Source organism: Chroicocephalus ridibundus, chromosome Z, assembly GCF_963924245.1.
Source record: "Chroicocephalus ridibundus chromosome Z, bChrRid1.1, whole genome shotgun sequence".
NCBI classification, from domain to species: domain Eukaryota; kingdom Metazoa; phylum Chordata; class Aves; order Charadriiformes; family Laridae; genus Chroicocephalus; species Chroicocephalus ridibundus.
Window position 1 is genome coordinate 75,713,330 of NC_086316.1, and position 17,042 is coordinate 75,730,371.

Below are 17,042 nucleotides of genomic sequence, written 5' to 3' on the forward strand. Positions count from 1 at the left end.
AAAAAACATTCATGTGTCCTGTTTTGAATTACACTTACACTGAACATTTTTTGAAGACTATTGTAAGGCTTTACTGTTTGCACTGTAGTTTTACTCTTGCCAGAGCACAGCTTTTCAATGACTGCAGCAGGATCTTTAGTGTCACCTACCCTTGAGAAGGGTAAAATAATCATTGACCTCTTGCTTACTCGTCCCAAACTGGCCTGGTCTAGAGGTGCCATTGTAGTTGCTGACCTCTGTTGTTTCTAAGTGCAGAAGCAGGCTGGTAATCAGAAAAAAAACAGCAAGAATCTAGATGTATCACATAGATTTCTACAACAAGTAGGGCAGTATCACCCAGCAATTGTGGCCAACTATGCTGCCTGCCACTGCACTGTTACACATCTCTATGAACAAATAACATGGTCAAGTTGTGGTCTGCTTATAACATTTTGATGCTGCCTAGCCTTGAGAGACTCAGATAGCAGATTTTTTTTATATATATATTGTTACCAAAGAGGGGAGGAAAAAAACTAAATCCCTTAATAGGATGTCATTTCAGCAAATTTGCTGCCACGGGGTCAGTTCACCCAGTTGAACACTAGTGGATGGCTGCCAAGACAGCATGCTCAAATGAGTGCACATGTAACCTTGGATGGCTACCACGTCATTCCGTGAAAACAGGCTGCAACGCATATTCTGCCAACCAAGCCCTTTAAGCGAGAGCTTTGCCCAGCTGCCTTGGACCCACAACCTGCACAGATCTGTGCACTCGCTGCCACTGCTTCTGCTAGAACCGTACCATCTGTGCTGTGGAAATCCTATCAGCGGGGTTTGATAGCTCCAACCCAATGGCACATTAATGGCGGCATAAAGATGCTAGTCTCCACAGTGCAGCACCCTAAACACAAGATCAGTGTGGATGTTATCAGGGCCTGATGAGGAGTCAGGGGAAGGGAAGGCAGTTATCTGTCTTTTTAGCAGAAAAAGCTCCTCATCAGTGCCATGGAAAGCACCATAATCTCAGCATCAGAGAAGGCACAAGCCTTCCTGATGCACCAGTGGAATTTGAGCTCCAAAAAACAGGAGTAATGGGCAGCAGCAATGAAGCCTCTCAAAGTCAGCTTTTGGTACTTTTGAAATAGTTGTGAATTTGTAGATATTAACAGAATTTTGCCTTACCCACTTTGCGGAAATAGATTTTTTTCAAGTATTAGTGGGAAAGAAGGGTCAAAACAACAAATTGATCTGCCATTGAATGACGTCCATTCCTATAATGTGTATAAAATGTTTTGCCAGCTTTTAAGTACTTAAAAGGCCACTTACATATCTACAACAAAATTATAGCATTTTTTTCCTGCATGCATGTGCACACACACTCCAGATAGCATTTAGGGTTCTTTCTTATTCTCCTGAAGGAGATGTTGTCTTGCTCCTTTCTCTCTGATCTGCTAGCAGACCAAGCACAGGCTAGCTTTGGTTCTTCTTGCTGGTATAACAGTGTATCACAAAAATTATTTCTTTCCTTGTTGCACCAATTCACAATCCAGAGCTAAGCAACAAATTTGCCTTCTTCTGAAAAAAAGAAACACCGTAAAACCCACAATAAAAAAAAACCCAAACCAAAAAACAAAACCAACACACACATCACAGCCCTGGTAGACAGGGATTTTACAGAGCAAAAGACATGCAAGACAGAACTATGGTGTGTTGTAGTCTAACAGGGTCTAACTGTGAGAAGAGCAACACTACAGACTCCAGGAAGTGGAAGAAAAAAATATATGCAGAGAAGGGAGGATAAAGCATTCTCAGAAACATTATCAAAAATAAAAGGACAGACATAAGTGGTTGATTGATTCAGTGGCACTTCGGATATCTTTTTTGAGAATCATACTGAACAAACCTGCTCCCTTCCAGATTTGTAAACTCCCTGACAAAAGGTATAGGGCAGTACTTACAGTAGCTGATATTAACTAGAGACTGCTAATTTTTTTCCCCGCAAAGATTGAAAATATCTTTCTCATTCCAGTTTTCGTGTTGTCTGCTCCAAGTCAGAGCTGTGTTTAAAATACTGACAGAGTGACTCACTTATGGATTGTAATGGACTTTCATGTTACCAGAAATGATCTTGAGCGTACAAGGAAAATAAATCTATACCTACCACAATAAATAACTTAGAGCTTATTGACCCAATAAATGCCAAAGTAATCAAATAACAGTTAGGTTTTTTTTCAATGTGCTTCATTTAAAGTAAATTTCCAGACAATAAAAGCTTGCTTTCTTTTTAATTTACATTCAATTTCAGGTTGTGCGTAAAAGCCAATATGAGGATGCTGCAGTTATCCAACAATGAGGTATCAGGAAATTAAGAATTATGATTACATTTAATAGAAATGCAAACAAAACTGGATCCATGAGCACTATAGTGCTTTGCTTATTGCTTGGGATCACGGAAAGTTAAATCAATTGGAAGCATGTGATCTTCCTGGGGCAGGAGAAATATATAGGGAAGAACAGAAGTTGGGGAGTAAAAACGAAATGGCTAAGTATGATGAAGAAAGAGGCAAGAAGTGTCAAAATCAGCAGGGCTTAGAAAAAACTGCATGTACAAGAACAGACGCACCTGTTTCATTTAAGAATAGGTAGGAAGCCCAAATCCCACATTTCCTCAGAAATCATGGGTCAGACTCTTTTAAGAACAATGCAACATTTGAGACTGTGACAGTGGGCCACAAACTCTGGAAAAATTAGAGCACCCTGCCTGGGCTGAGACTTCCCATGGCATCATGCCAAGGCAGCAGCCCACGCACGACCAGAGATGAAAACCCACCCTCACAGATCAGATGTTGGCTTTCAGATACAGACCAGCTTTCTTCTCTCACACCCTGCTCCATCCTGGAGGAGATGGGGAAATAAACATGAGAAAAGGTGGTCTGGGAAAGAGAACAGATATGTAGACAAAACACAAAGGCAGAACAGGGCAGAAAAAATAATCTAATTTTTAAGATGCAAGGACATATATTTCCCCATTTAATGAACCGGACCCTGCCTGCTGGAGTAGGATTTTCTCTAGCTAGAACAAAGAAGCCAGAAGAGTCTTCTGAAAGCCGCAAGAGGGCAAAGAAGGGCACAGTGGAATGTGCAGTTATACCATTATTTCTTGAAATGCAAGCTATATGAATGTTTTGCTGCATCCAGTTTTGAGATAACTGTGTTTTTTAGAATTTGGGAAGATATTCTCATGGGGCAAAAACTACTCACACTCAGGAGGTTTTTTGCTCCTTCTAGAGACCTAATCTGTTGCCCAGCTGATTGTGTCCTGCTCCCAGCAGCAATCACAACTTATCTAGCACATCGTGATGGAAAATTGGGTAAGTCTTACAAATGTTCTCGAGGACATTTTTATTATATCTAAAAATATATCTATCAATTATTTACCCACATGGTAAGGAAGAACACTCTGTACTCAATGTGTTTTAGGTTAGGGAAGGACACAGGCCCTGCTCCTGTGTAGAAGGGGCTTGAGCTCCTGCGTCATATGCAAAGGTCAGGTCAGCTTTCAATAGAGACACAGTAAATGCATCTTCTGGGCTGAACTCTACAGTTCCAAAGGACTACACTACATTCAGGCAAGCTTATAATTCTTATGCACAGACTGACACAGGCAGAGTTCATTTTCCAAAAGCATTTCTAAATTAAAGTCTATTTTATATTTGTCCGTGTAAATAATTAGATATTCATAGATGTTGGATACTTGCAGGCAGTAGATAAGCAAAAGTACATGCAGTGCCACAAGCTTTATTGAATTACTAGAAAATTCTTAAATACATTAATCACATGCTGCTATGAAATATTTAACATCAAATCTAATGAGTGTTTTAATCCCATGAATGATAAATTAATTCTTATGCGATATTAACTGTTTAAACCAGGGGCCTTCAATTAATTATTGTAAAAGGTCACTTTCTAGCAAGATGAGGGCTGTGAACAGGCAGCACAACTATGTCCATTTGCAAGAGCTGAGTTGGTCCTCCAGGGAAGAAACCGGCTACAAGAGCTTGAGGATGCAAAAGCACCACACAGGTGCAGCTACATTCCCTGCACAGAAGCATTCCCCCTGATTTACCAATACATCCCAATACTTATAAGAGTCAATCAAAGCAGCCTCTCTGGTACAAAAGCAAAGTCCAGGGCACATAGCCAGGACAGTCATTTCAGCAAATAACACATTCATTTCTTGGATACTTCATATCAGACTGTTCTTGTTTGATCATTTGACATGAGAGGTTCTGCATACTATGCTAGTATGATTTAGTCAAATATTCCTTTCTCCAACAACATTTCTTATTTGTAGGCTTTACAAATCAATTGTACCCTTCTGACTATTTAAAAACAAACAAACAAAAAAAGCGCTTTACTCTTTACATACACTTTAAAAAAAAAAAAGGGAGAAGACATTTGGTGTTACCTAGAGTACCATACTGGAATACTTTCATGTAGCTTTGTACACGTTCCAGCTACCCAACACACTCAGATTTCCTAGGCAATTGGTTAATGTCCACTTTTTGTTGAAGATAAGTTTTAAGATAACATAATAACAGTATACAGAGAAATTAATTCTACTCAAAAAAAAGGTAAACAGTAATTAACATTTCCTAATGTTAACAGTTTTGTAGAGATCCTGTAATCAACCTAATGGATGAACAGCCTGCAAAGTGTAATATGCACATCTTATACAATTTGAAGTAGAGAATAAAAGATTTGTTTAAATTATGAGACTTGAATTTTATTAATGTTGTTGCCAAAAGTAGATAAGACATTCACAAGAGACATCATTGAGCTTTCATCTATTGTATATTAAAAGCAGTGTTTCAGAAATATAATTTTGCAGACCATCAGATACAGTATGTCCTAGGTTATTTTTCCATCCACAATTTCAGAAGCATAAAAAAAATGCAAGACGAGATAAGCAGAAATTAGTAAAAATATTTTTCATCCATCAGCCCAGCACTGAAAAGTAATATCAAAGAAATTAGGTACCAACTACACAAACCTCCGGTGCATTTTAAAAGACTACCGGCAGTACCTGTCTCCATCTATTCTCCTCCTCTTCAAATTTCATTAAAGAGTCAAATAATATTCAATACATGATGTTTAAAGAGAACAGAGCCTGACACAGTTTTATGAAAAAACTCAGCATTTTCTTCCTTGCATTCATATTACAAGGGTCTGACAATCTAGGTGACTTTGAACACATTTTGTGTTCCTGTCACACATGAGGACACAAACAGGTTAAAGACTCAATGCCTGATTTCACTTTTAAGCATCAGAAGCTTTAGACCAACATTTTGAGGGCTGTAGTTTTTCATAACTGAAAGCTATTGGCTTCACAGAGATTTTAGTACTTCTAACAAGAAAAGATTGTTCAGATGTACCATTGTTTGATAACTAATCAGAGAAGGAAATAAAGCACACTGAAAGAGGAATACTGAGAAGAAATAAAATCTAACTTACAACACTGGGAGGCAGCACTGGGCAATGGTTTCTTCTGGACTTCTTCCTGAAAGGAATACTAAAGGAGAAGAAAAAAAAAAAAAAGGAACACAGATCAATAAGAAAGCAAATGGTAACTTCATGAAACAGCTTTCAGAGTACAGCATGCCACACAAGAGAAAACATCTCTGGTAGTATCAAAACATTAAATAGTCTCCTTTATATCCATATTCAAACACGTTCCCAGCAATCTCCGCTTTTTTCATGCCAAAACCAGGTGTTAAAAAAATGCATATCTGGTGAAGGCGAAGTCTGCTTTACTACAAGCACAGGCCGCATTCTCAACTGTGAGAACACAAATGGGACAGCTAAAAGACCTGATTCTCCATACCACAATGTCGCTGTGATGGGAAGTTCAGAACTGTGTATAAGCCCATATATGTTTAGACACTCAAGCTTCACTAGTTCAAAACTTATATGGGCTTACAGCAACACTGCAGTAGGAGAAAAAAAGTGGTGAGATAATTAGTTTGCCTGGCAGGACAGTAACAAAATGTTTGCCCAGCCAACACTTACAAACTCTCCTGTGATCTACTGTACCACCAAAGTGAAGGATTTTTCATCTTATTTAATACTAAATTAGAGAACATAGAGATATTTCAATTAGCCAGCTTTGTCTTTTTACAAAGCTGTTTGTTACAGCATCAAAACATTGCCTAAGGGAATGCTAGTGGTATTATTTTGTTATTCTCCTCTGTCTCGTATTACATAGAGATATGAGAAAATTAGGACAATTGAGCAAAATAATAAGAACAGCCTTTGCTAGCAAAAAAAGGTCTGACGACAAAGGAAGTGGCAACCTTAGCAACCTGGTGTTGCAATCTGTGCAAAACAGGGTGACCAGACAGCCTCTCCTTGGATTTGGTAAGGATTAACGACCAGTTCATTACATGGAAGGTGACAGCCTGCAGGCTTCTGCTGTGGCTATCTTCTGATCTGTGCTATTTAAAATGCACAAGTGATCCTGAAGGGTGGTTAGTCTTATCATCACCAAAACGCCAAGTCACTGAGTTAATTGGGATTGTAGAAACAAGAACTGCTGGATCTCACAGCACACTGCCTGGTTGACAAAGTGGTGAAAGGAAGTCTGTTGATAAGCAATTTCAGCAGCACAGGACAGCAATGGGTTCTGAATTATTATAGTCAGAGATCCAAAAATGGCAATAGTTTGTTCTTTTTAAGGCATTACCCCAATGGCTATCATCAGTCCCAAAAAAGAAAACTAAATACTGTAGGAATAGAGACTGGAAAGCATTTTTATGACACCACTTAAACTCCAAATTAACCTGCTTCTTAAATACTGCTGTGCAATGTTAATCTGTTCATCCAGTGTCTCAGAGATAGCTGAACTTAACACACAGAAAAGAAGATAAAGGCACAAAGTTGTCCTGTGCTTAATACCACTGTGCAGACCAGGACTCTCCAGCCCAACAACCATGTGAGAAGGGGAGGTCTGTAAAGCTGAGTGGCACAGAGTGGATGAACTAGGATCAGTCATTCAAACCTGCCTCCATTTGGTTTCACAACGCCGGGTTTGTTTGCTCAGCCTAAATAAGGTATTTCTCCAGGCAATGCACAATTAAGGTGCTGAATTCCTTTGCTACAACATAACTGACCTGGGTACGTTTAAAAGGCAACTGACACCCGCAGAAGAAAAATCCATTGAGTGTTGTTAAACACAAAGACACTGCGCCTCCAGTTCTGGATGTCCCTGAGCTACAAGTCACTGCAAATTAGGGGAATATGCAAGGAAGATAACATCCCCACTCTGGGTCACTGTCAGATATAGAACAAGATGAACCTTAGGTCAGACCCTGCACAGGTGTTCTTACATTTTTTCATTTTCTCACTGGTGACAGGGAACATCCATAATAAATTTGAGATCATTAGGTCACAAATACACAGACATTATTTTGTTACTAGTGTTTGATAAAAGCATGCACTTAGCATGCAGATGGATGGCACTGCAGCGAAACGGGTGTCTCACAAAGCTAAGGAAACCTTTGAGCAAGTACCAGTTCAGTGAAGCACTAGAGGGCACCTATGCTTCACTGCAGTACCTGGCACAGACTGCTGCTACAGCCCACAGGAGCAGGGAGGCACCACAGCAGTATCACTGACAGGCCAAATCACAGACAGAGCTTGTCATCAACTCCAAGAGGTTCTCAAACTTCTACGAAGGCAGGAGAGGTTGCCCTCAAGCAGTTATGTTTTTATATGCTCCAATATTGGTCTGTCCTGAGTCAAAAAGAAAACCCATCCTGTTTTTCTCCATTTGCACAGTAAACCAAATGATTCATATAAGGAGTAGAAAATAATAGATGAAGGATCCCTGGACAAAAACCTCTTAGGGTCACTGGCAGAACATTTTGTAAGTTATCTTGCTATGAAAACAGACCTATTAAGAGTTTAAGCAAGCACCATTTTCCTACTCAATGATGTCGGCATTGACACACTAGGTTGTGGGGTTTTTTTAATGCCAAACTTCAGATACAGGCACCAATATGTCAGATCTTATTTTCCAAACACTGTGAAGTGTAAAGAAAAGTTCTAATGATGTGACAGTCTCTCTTTAAAAAAAAAAACAAAGAAAATTGTAACTTTTAGTTTATAGATGTTTAGCCAAGTACATGCTAGAAAAAACAGGAAACCAAAGCCATAGCTAGTAGGTATTATAATACAAGATTCATATAAACTGAGCCATTAGCAACTGGATTAGGACTCCCACAGTCCTCCGTTCCAAGAAAGATTCAGTATCTAGCTTTGTCTTCTTCCCAGAAGTAGGTAACTGCAAAAATATCCTTTTTGACCTGATTTCACAAAATGAAGAGAACCTACCATAGCTTGTCAAAAATGGTTTCACTTTCTTGTGAGGTAAAGCATGATATTACCTTTCTTTTGAGTGTATGCACATCAACAAAACAGTTCTCACTACTCAAGCACTTCCAGCACATGGAAAAATGTTCCTCTCCTTAACACTAACAGTACACTTAAGGAAACAGTTCATGGAAGTCTTGTAAATGATGATCATTTAGTAGTTACCTTAATCACAGGGATCCAATAGAAAGAATAAAGGTTATAAGGCATTCAGGGCTACACATTCATCTTTCAATTTAGATATTTACCTCATCATCTCCCAGTGAATTTATTTGTTCTAATTTTCTGGTCCAGTATCTGGCCTCTTCTTCAGGGATATCTATAGCAAAAGAAAAAGTCACACCATCTTATTAACCAGCCAAATTCACATTTATCACCAGTAGCACTGAAACAAGGAGGGTACTCCAAGATCTCACCACTAAAAAAAAAAAACACACTTAGTTTTGAAGTAATAGGACTGTCTTATGTTAGCACTCAGATGGAAAATAAACTTTGTAAATAGTAACACAGTTCAAGGGCTTACGTTTTGTTCTTGTTTAAAGCTGATTAACTAAACGCACACTGCACAAAGGTAGGAAAGAGTAAGACAGACTAGTTCAGTTTTAATTCAAGTATTAGTTTTATGAAGAGCCATTTCACAATGATATTAATACACTTGCTATATGCTTGATAACACATAACAAGACCAAGAGCCTCTTCTGGAGGCTTTTATAACCTCAAAAGAATAAGGACTTCTTTTGAATAGCACATCTTTCTTATGTACCTGATGTGACACAAATTAAGTACCAAAAGAGAAACAGTCTCTTGTTTTCCTTTGCAGGCAATAAGCCAAGTCTTTTGAGGTAATGAACAGTGTTATAAGCAGGCATATTCACATGAAAGCACACTCCTATTTTTACACCACACTGCAACTTCATTGTGAAATGAATCACAACAACCCTTTTACCTTCTGGAAGATTTACCAAGTTGATGACTGACAGCAAGTAGCAAGCATTATCACCTTTATTTTGGTAACTATTTTTTTATTTCACACTTTGAAGTAATATAGTGTCCTAATGGTTTGAAGGGAACACAGACTTCTGCCACTCAAAATTTCATCTCTCAAAGTGCACCCCTGGAGGTGCAGATGAACTGCTGTGGAAAGCTTAAGTAAAGGCAAGTGAGGTACAAACTATGCTTAAGAAACAGAGCAAGAGGTGCACAGCACCAAGGGAAATAACCCACTAAAAGAAAAAAGCATCAGTTAGGCTCCCAATCCAGGTGAATTAGCTAATTGATTTAGGGCAGGGGGTGTAAAATCACTGGAAAGAGAGGCGAAAAAGCTGTTTGGGTTTTTTGGTGTGTGTTTGGTTTTTTTTAACCACTCAACATCCCCCTGACTGTAGGGTGGTTGGCTGGTCTTCCCTCCAAGGAGGGGTAATGACTTCTGAAATTTGGCTATTCATGCCCTGAAACTGCACCAATGCAGAAACTTCAGAGCTCACACAGGAAGGAAGCTGAAGGACTGGTCCAACTAGGCACCACCAACCCTGCAAGCCTCACCATCCCAAACACTGCCAAACAAGGATAATACCAGTTCAGCTAGTTTTCCCATCTCTTGCAACTCTTTACATTCTGAGGTGCCTCATTAGGAGCCAAGACATTTAAACCTAACAAGTTTGTTTCCCTGCAATGAACTGTACCCCTTGGAACACAGATACAATGATATGCTTAGCTATGTGTTGGCAAGAATGGGAGATGTAGGCTGGGATGGTCTCCTCATGAAAAGGTGGTTCTAGAAGTTACATCCACTCTCGCTCCTGAGAGAAACAAGAACAACATTTATTGGCAGGTGAGCATTCCACTGGGACCTACGATGCTCTCAGAAAGGACCATACTTATACTTAAAGGAGCTCTCTGTCCTACGTGCATCCTCTCTCAGCCACACAAACCACCACAAACATCTGAAGATAGTAGTGGCAAGCATACTAGAACACAAACCACTTTCAATAAGAAAAAGGAACACAACAGATTTAGTGGAATATGGAGTTTCAGAAGTAGGTATTTCCTTGGGCTACAAATGAATGTCTACACCTTTATAACAAAAACACCACTGCATTTTTATGCAACTAGTCTCATACAGACAAGCGGGATAAAACAGGCCCAACTTGAGGAAGTTTTAGGGACCTGGAATCTTAGTACCCGGCCACAGAAAACCTGCATTAAGTAGGAAAAAAAAGACAATCTATTTCCCCTTGCTTGAAGGGAGACCAGCAAACTATTTTAATGATACTATACAGAACTAGTTGTTCTTTCTGATGTACAGTGCATTGCTTTGTTGTTATACGCTATTAGAAAACAAGGTAAGAGAAACATGAGAGAGTCTTCCACAATTACAGGAATTGTAGAAAAAAAAAAAACAAAACAAAAACATACATGCTTTTGACCATGAGGGCTGTGGATCTCAGCTGCACAGCTGTATTAGATGAGCTCCACACAAATTAGGGACAGCATTCAAAGGAAATCTGGACAGAATTGATCTAGAAAGAGGATGTCAATTAACTGAAGGGCTATTAGCACACAATCTAATGAGATTTAGGGGGACAAACTGCAAAGACCTGAAGCAACCCACACATTAAAGAAAGCCTATGGAAATTTGCCTTTGAAAGCCATCACATCTCTAAATGATGAAGAAAACTCATGAACTGAGAACTGAAGGTCAGTGTCAAAACAACTCAACTCTGGAGCCTGAAATCAAGACCAAAGAATCTAGGAGGGACGAAGCAATGGAACTTCGGGAACTGCAGTTGTCTCAGGGTAGGCTTCAGTGCTTTCCCATAGACCATGGTTTAGTAGCATGCCCAAGCACCAAGAAGCACCATGTGTCTCTTGGATTTGTTGTTCCTGTCATGTATCCAAGGTGCTCATTTCATAAACAGAGCTATCAGATTTTTAGTGCAGGATGGCTGCTATTCTATTGAAATAGCTTCTTATGCAAGTCAGAGATAAAAGTCTGCTACTGTCCTACATAATGGCTACCTTAAGGACACCTTCTTGATCTTAGAGAAATGCTTGTCATTAACACTAATGGCAGTACAGTTACCGCAGAGCAAACCTTAAACATGAAGCAACTGGCCTATGAACTTAAGTCAAGTTACCAGCTCAGAAGAATAAATGCCCAATGAGGGCATTTTCTCAATTTTTTGAGGAATCATTTCATAAGTATTTTTTATTTCACTATCCATTTGTGTCTCACCTCAGCTGTTTTGTTGAAGCTGGTTCCTTGGAACACAGGGGATGCAAATCCCTAGCGCAGAGATCACAGACTAACTGCTTGCAAAGCCACATCAAGTGGCCAGCTCCTGCATCACTGCTCAGCTTTGATTACAAGACCAAGTTACTCTGCTACATTATCTTTTGCTTACAAGATAAGAAGCTAAACTAGTCCAAACAGAGGCCACCTGATGCCAGCTCAGGACTCTGCTGACATCATGCTTGGTAAACAAGAGGAGCAAGGCCATATGTCAGTGAAAAAAAACTGCTGAACAAGAACAGACAGGAGATGGGCAGATCTCTTCACTAGCTTTTGGGGCTTCTTTATTTGATACCAACATGGAAAGGTTGCAGGCTTTACTGTCCTTGCTCCTACTTGCCATCATCCTCAGCTGGAAGCTGAAAACCCTGTCCTCCCTGGGCTTCTGGTGTCAGGGAGCAGTAAGGTCTGATTGCTCCTAAAGGGAGAGGAGACAAGGGAGACCTCATGGCTGGCAGGGCAGGGGATTTGCCAGCCAGGGCACTGTCCTACACTGCCTCAGCAAGGTGAGCTGGGCAGGCTAAGAGATCACGGCCAGGAGCCCAGATTGGCAGGCAGGTCCACAGTGACATAACAGGTCTGAGGTCAAGCCTGGAAGTCAGTCCACAGCTGGGCCTGGATCCATGAGGTCCATAAGCGGGCACAGACACGGTTGTGGCTGACGTGAGGGATCAGTAACTCCCACAGCATCACTCAGGAGTAAAGGCTCAGAGCTGAGCTGAAATGGGACTCCTGGACCCATGAGCAGGGGGTGTGGGTCGCAGATGGGGCTGCTCAGTGCCATCAAGATTTAGAAGAGCACTTAGGGGCCTGACAGCTGGATACACTGCACCACCACAGAAATGGGGACACGGCAATATGGAGACTTGACCAAACTGAGGGAGGAATTAGAGGAGAATTTGCTGCATCTATACAGATAACTTCACTCACAATTAGAACCCCTCAGGTACCTGAACATGACAGTATTCCAGCTTAGACATCTCTAGCATGGTACTAACCAGGAGTTTCAGCCCTAAAGCTCTTCTTCACTTGGTGGTCCTTGCTCCACTCCTTGCATATCACCTTGTGCCACCTGACTTTTTCCCAGGTATCAAGTCCTGGGCTGGGGCATTACTGCAGGTATGCATAACTGAGAACAAGTGCTAGAAGTAAGAGATACACGCACCCCTCCCCCCCTCCTACAAGCCTTCACCTGTCTCACTCTCTTCCCAGACGCAATTTCTTCCCTTTCCTGAGGTACAGGAACCCTCACAAGTTCTCACTGAAATAACTTTGCAGAGCTGAGCATTTTTTGTCTTGTAAACTTTACAGAAATAAAACAAGAAAGCACATTTACTCCACCTGATGGCTGGATGCAGATCAGCATGCTCTCAGTCTGGGAGCAGTGAGAACACTAAAAGCATTTTCACTCCAACTATCTACTAGGAACAGCCTGGCACAGACACAAAAACTGCTATAGTTTGTGAGCCAAAAGCATTTTTGAGTACTCCATCCTGTGAGGGACCTGCACATAGCCACTGCACTTCTAAAAAAAGAGGAGGACAGAGTAAAATTGCTTTTAAGCAGCATCTTGGAAAGTCTGTGCCAGCATACGTTCACTACATCAAGACAACAACAGCAAGACTGTCTTCTCCCTACCAGCAAATTTTCTAAACCAACCAAGAAGAAAAGCTGTCTCTCTTCCTTGATATGTCTGTCTTGCTCCTGAGAAGAAATAGACATGATCAATGAAGAAAGCTGCTCCAGCCTGTCTTCACTAACAATCGCTTCCTCCCATCAAGAAGGCAGTTTATTGCCGTTTTTAAAAGATTACCAAGCATAAAAATGCTTTGCACCCTAGGGGTTAATATCAACTCTCACTAACACTTCACATTTCAAATGCTTACGCTTTGCTGCACTTCTACAGAAGAGGATTTTCAGTCATTCTGTTTCTGCGAGACTGAACATTTAAGAATATAGGGCTGGCAGGGAACGTTAGATGAGTCTGGTCCCCAGCACCACAGTCCATCACACACAGATGCTCACCGCAGAAGGGCCCACAGATCTGCTGTCTTCCCTACACACCACAAACTAACGTCACACTAACAATACTACTGAACACAACACAAGAGCTGCATCTGGAACATGCAGAGGGACACATGGAGGACAGCTCAAGGCCACCATAGATGTTGTTCATCCCATTAGAAATCTGGGCATTAACAAAGTTTAACTCCTGGATAAACTCAGGAAAAGTTATTTTCTATCACCAGGAGCAGAGATGACAAGTCTCACCAGCCTCTGTTAGGAAACAATTGCTTCCCAACTCCAAGCCTGGTAAACACTAAAAACAATTTCATATGAAGAAGGGGAAAAAAAAAAAAAACACACAAGAAAAAAACCCACACCATCCTATAAATTGCTTTCATCATGTACTACCACTAGCAGCATCAGCACATTCTGCTTGTGTTTCAGCTTTAGCTGTTGCCAGTCTCCAGAGTACCAGGAGAAGACATACTAGGGAGGAAGAATCCTGAAGATACCAGGTGGAAGCAGAAGCAGCAAACTAATGCGAGATAAATATAGTGCAAACAACAAACCAGTTTCTAAACGTCTTTGCATGTACAATCATGTTTTACACCAAGGACTTCAGCTTTTCTTGTTTTCAAATTCATTTATTCTCTCTTACAACCCTTTAAAAACTTCTCAAGCTCCACCTAAACACAATTAGACATTTTAAATACACAGACTGCATAACCTGGGATACCTGTATCCATATGCATCACCTAACCTAAAGGAAACAGAGCAGCCAGAAGTGATAGAAGAAGCACAGAAGCACAGCAAAACAGAACACACTATTTTGTTAGTGCTGCTATCCCAGACAGCTGTATTTTACCAGACTTGGAAAGCAGCACAAGCTGTACAAGTACACACGTACCGTTCCCAGTTCTCATGTATCTACAATAGCCAGGAGATCTTCACCTGGGAAACAAAACGTGATACACAATGTTCCTAAGTGTCACTGCAAACATGCTGTTATTAAAACATTACCTCTACAGCAACAGAGCTGCTGACTGAAGAACTTCCACAGCAGATCAGTGATCCATTTAGTTCTCTGTGTAGCTTTAAAGCAGCAGTTCCCAGCTCGTATGACAACACATTCTTAATGTGTAGGGCACTAAGAGTCCATACTGCTACCCTCCACTCAAAGGGAAACTGACCTGCAAATCCATCAGGAGAGATGCAGAGGCAGCACTGTGAGCTGAGCTACCCCCATGCATCCCTCCAACTCTCACTGTACCACAAAAGCAGGTGGACAGAGCCTAATCCCTTTTGCAGGGTCCTTCTCTATCCTAGAGGTGATGGCAGGAGACATTCAGTCACGGTGTGAAGGGAAGTACCACTGGAGAAGGTGATAATGGTACATGCTATCTTATAGAGAATATACCACACTATTGTTGCCTGCCACTTTTCAACTTGCTTCTGACCTTTCCATGGCAGATGGAAAATGTGGAAGATCCAAGAAAAACTGCATCACTCTTCAAGTGAAGAGCAGCAGAAGCCTTGAAAGAGCGAACTGATGCACCCATTTTTTCCTGAACATTATGAAGCACTGGACAGGCACACAACTCTTCACACTCTGAAATAAAAACCCTCCAATACAGCAGTGCAGGGTTCCTGTTGTTTCAGTATTTGGCATAGTAAACAAAGGAATTATTAATAGATGTGCTTTAAATGATCAATTGTGTTAAAAACAAGAGTGACAAAAAGCTTGTTATTTACTTAATGTTTTCATTTTTCTGCATGAAATTCTACTCAGAATTTTTTCTTCAAAATTTTTTCTTCTTTTTTCTCCAAATCTTTTCTTCAAAACCAACCAACAAAACAAAAAGGTCTTGTGTTTTGAGTATAGTAGTAGGAAGAAAACACACTATTAACTGAAATATTTTTTATTTTTTAAATCCAGGTGCTCTAACACACAATCGTTTACAAAAAAAAGTCACAAAATGTAATGCAGTTCAAAACCTGAATTGCAGAAGAAAGTAATTTCACTTTTGGATACTCTGAATACATAGTGAGAGATCAGAACTCCGTTTTCTTTTAAAGCAGAGACAGTTTACAGCAACTATGTCAGAACAAACTTAGTGTGAAGGCAGAATCTACAAGGCCTTGCCTTCAGCTGCGTGTGCTGTGTTCTCTCCCTCCCAGAAGCTTAAAACACTTGCCCCAAAGAGCCAACATTTCACCCCACAAGGAAGGCAAGTGAGTTGTTGTTCCTCTTACATAACAGGCAATTTCAGTAATAAACTTCCCACTGACAGGGTGACAGCAGCAGTGAATCACCAGGACATTTTCACAAGGAAGAGGGATGGCTCCAGCCCAACATTAGACAGCTTAGCTGTCAAGACAGCTGAGATGTCAGATACCTTTTCCCCTTTACACACCGGACTGTAGTTAAAGAGCAGTGCCTATTACATCCATAAAACACTGTACTCAGCCCAAATTGCACCATCCAGCTGACTGTGCACTCAAAATAGTACACTCAAGAGCACAAGATGCAATTTTGATTGATTGTAGCGCTGCAGGGCCAAAGCCTGCATCCTCCCTTGCACCCAGAAGAGGGGTATGAGACCAATAGATGGCCTAACACTTTTCCACAACAGATGGCCAATTCTGACAGTTGCTGGCCAAAAGCCAGCGGGTGCACAAATGCCCCACCAGTGCTTCAAGCATCATAGAAATTGCTCACACTGCCAGGGGCTTGGCAGCAAAAAAACAAGCAACAGGCAGAGGGTGAGAGATGAGCCTTGCAATGACAGACAACTCTGAAACACTTCAATGAGGGGAAAAAGAAATACCACAAGCCCCAAAAACGTCATCTCTGTTCCTGATCCCAAGAGTCGGATAAGAGCTGGAAAGAGAAGCTACATTAACCTTAGATGTATTCTGGCTAAGGCCTTACTTTTGGGGTTCGTTTATTTGTTTGTTTTTTGTTTTTGTTTTTTTTTTTTAAGTAAAATAAAATAAAGAATAAATCACACACCACTTTACTTTAGCTAGGTTTACTCCAGTTAGCTACTTTTCCACTTTCTGTACTTTTCAACCACAAGTAATTGCCAGAAAGGCAGTTCTTATAACACCAAGTTATTTATATACTCTGTTAACGATAATGTTCAGGAGCACTGAACATTAATGTTTCACTAACTGAACTGCACGCTTCCAGCGGGGTTTAAATGCACCTACCACAGAACAGCTCTAACAACACATTTGACCTCTTCTAGAGCCAAATTTGTCTAGATACAAAGAAGTGAACGTTCCCTGCTCAGGAACAAAATGTCTGACTGCACAATCCTGAAATAGTATT

At 40.7% G+C, this 17,042-nt stretch overlaps 1 protein-coding gene across 1 annotated transcript in view; it reads right to left on the reverse strand.

Moving 5' to 3' along the window:
• The window catches only part of UNC13B (unc-13 homolog B), a 216,744-nt gene that overhangs the window by 163,183 nt on the left and 36,519 nt on the right, over window positions 1-17,042 (reverse strand). The window contains exons 6-7 of the mRNA XM_063319831.1: window positions 8,658-8,728; window positions 5,494-5,551 (exon numbers count right to left, since the gene is read on the reverse strand). Coding sequence (XP_063175901.1) covers window positions 5,494-5,551; window positions 8,658-8,728 — 129 coding nt within the window. The remainder of the gene's footprint in view (window positions 1-5,493; window positions 5,552-8,657; window positions 8,729-17,042) is intronic.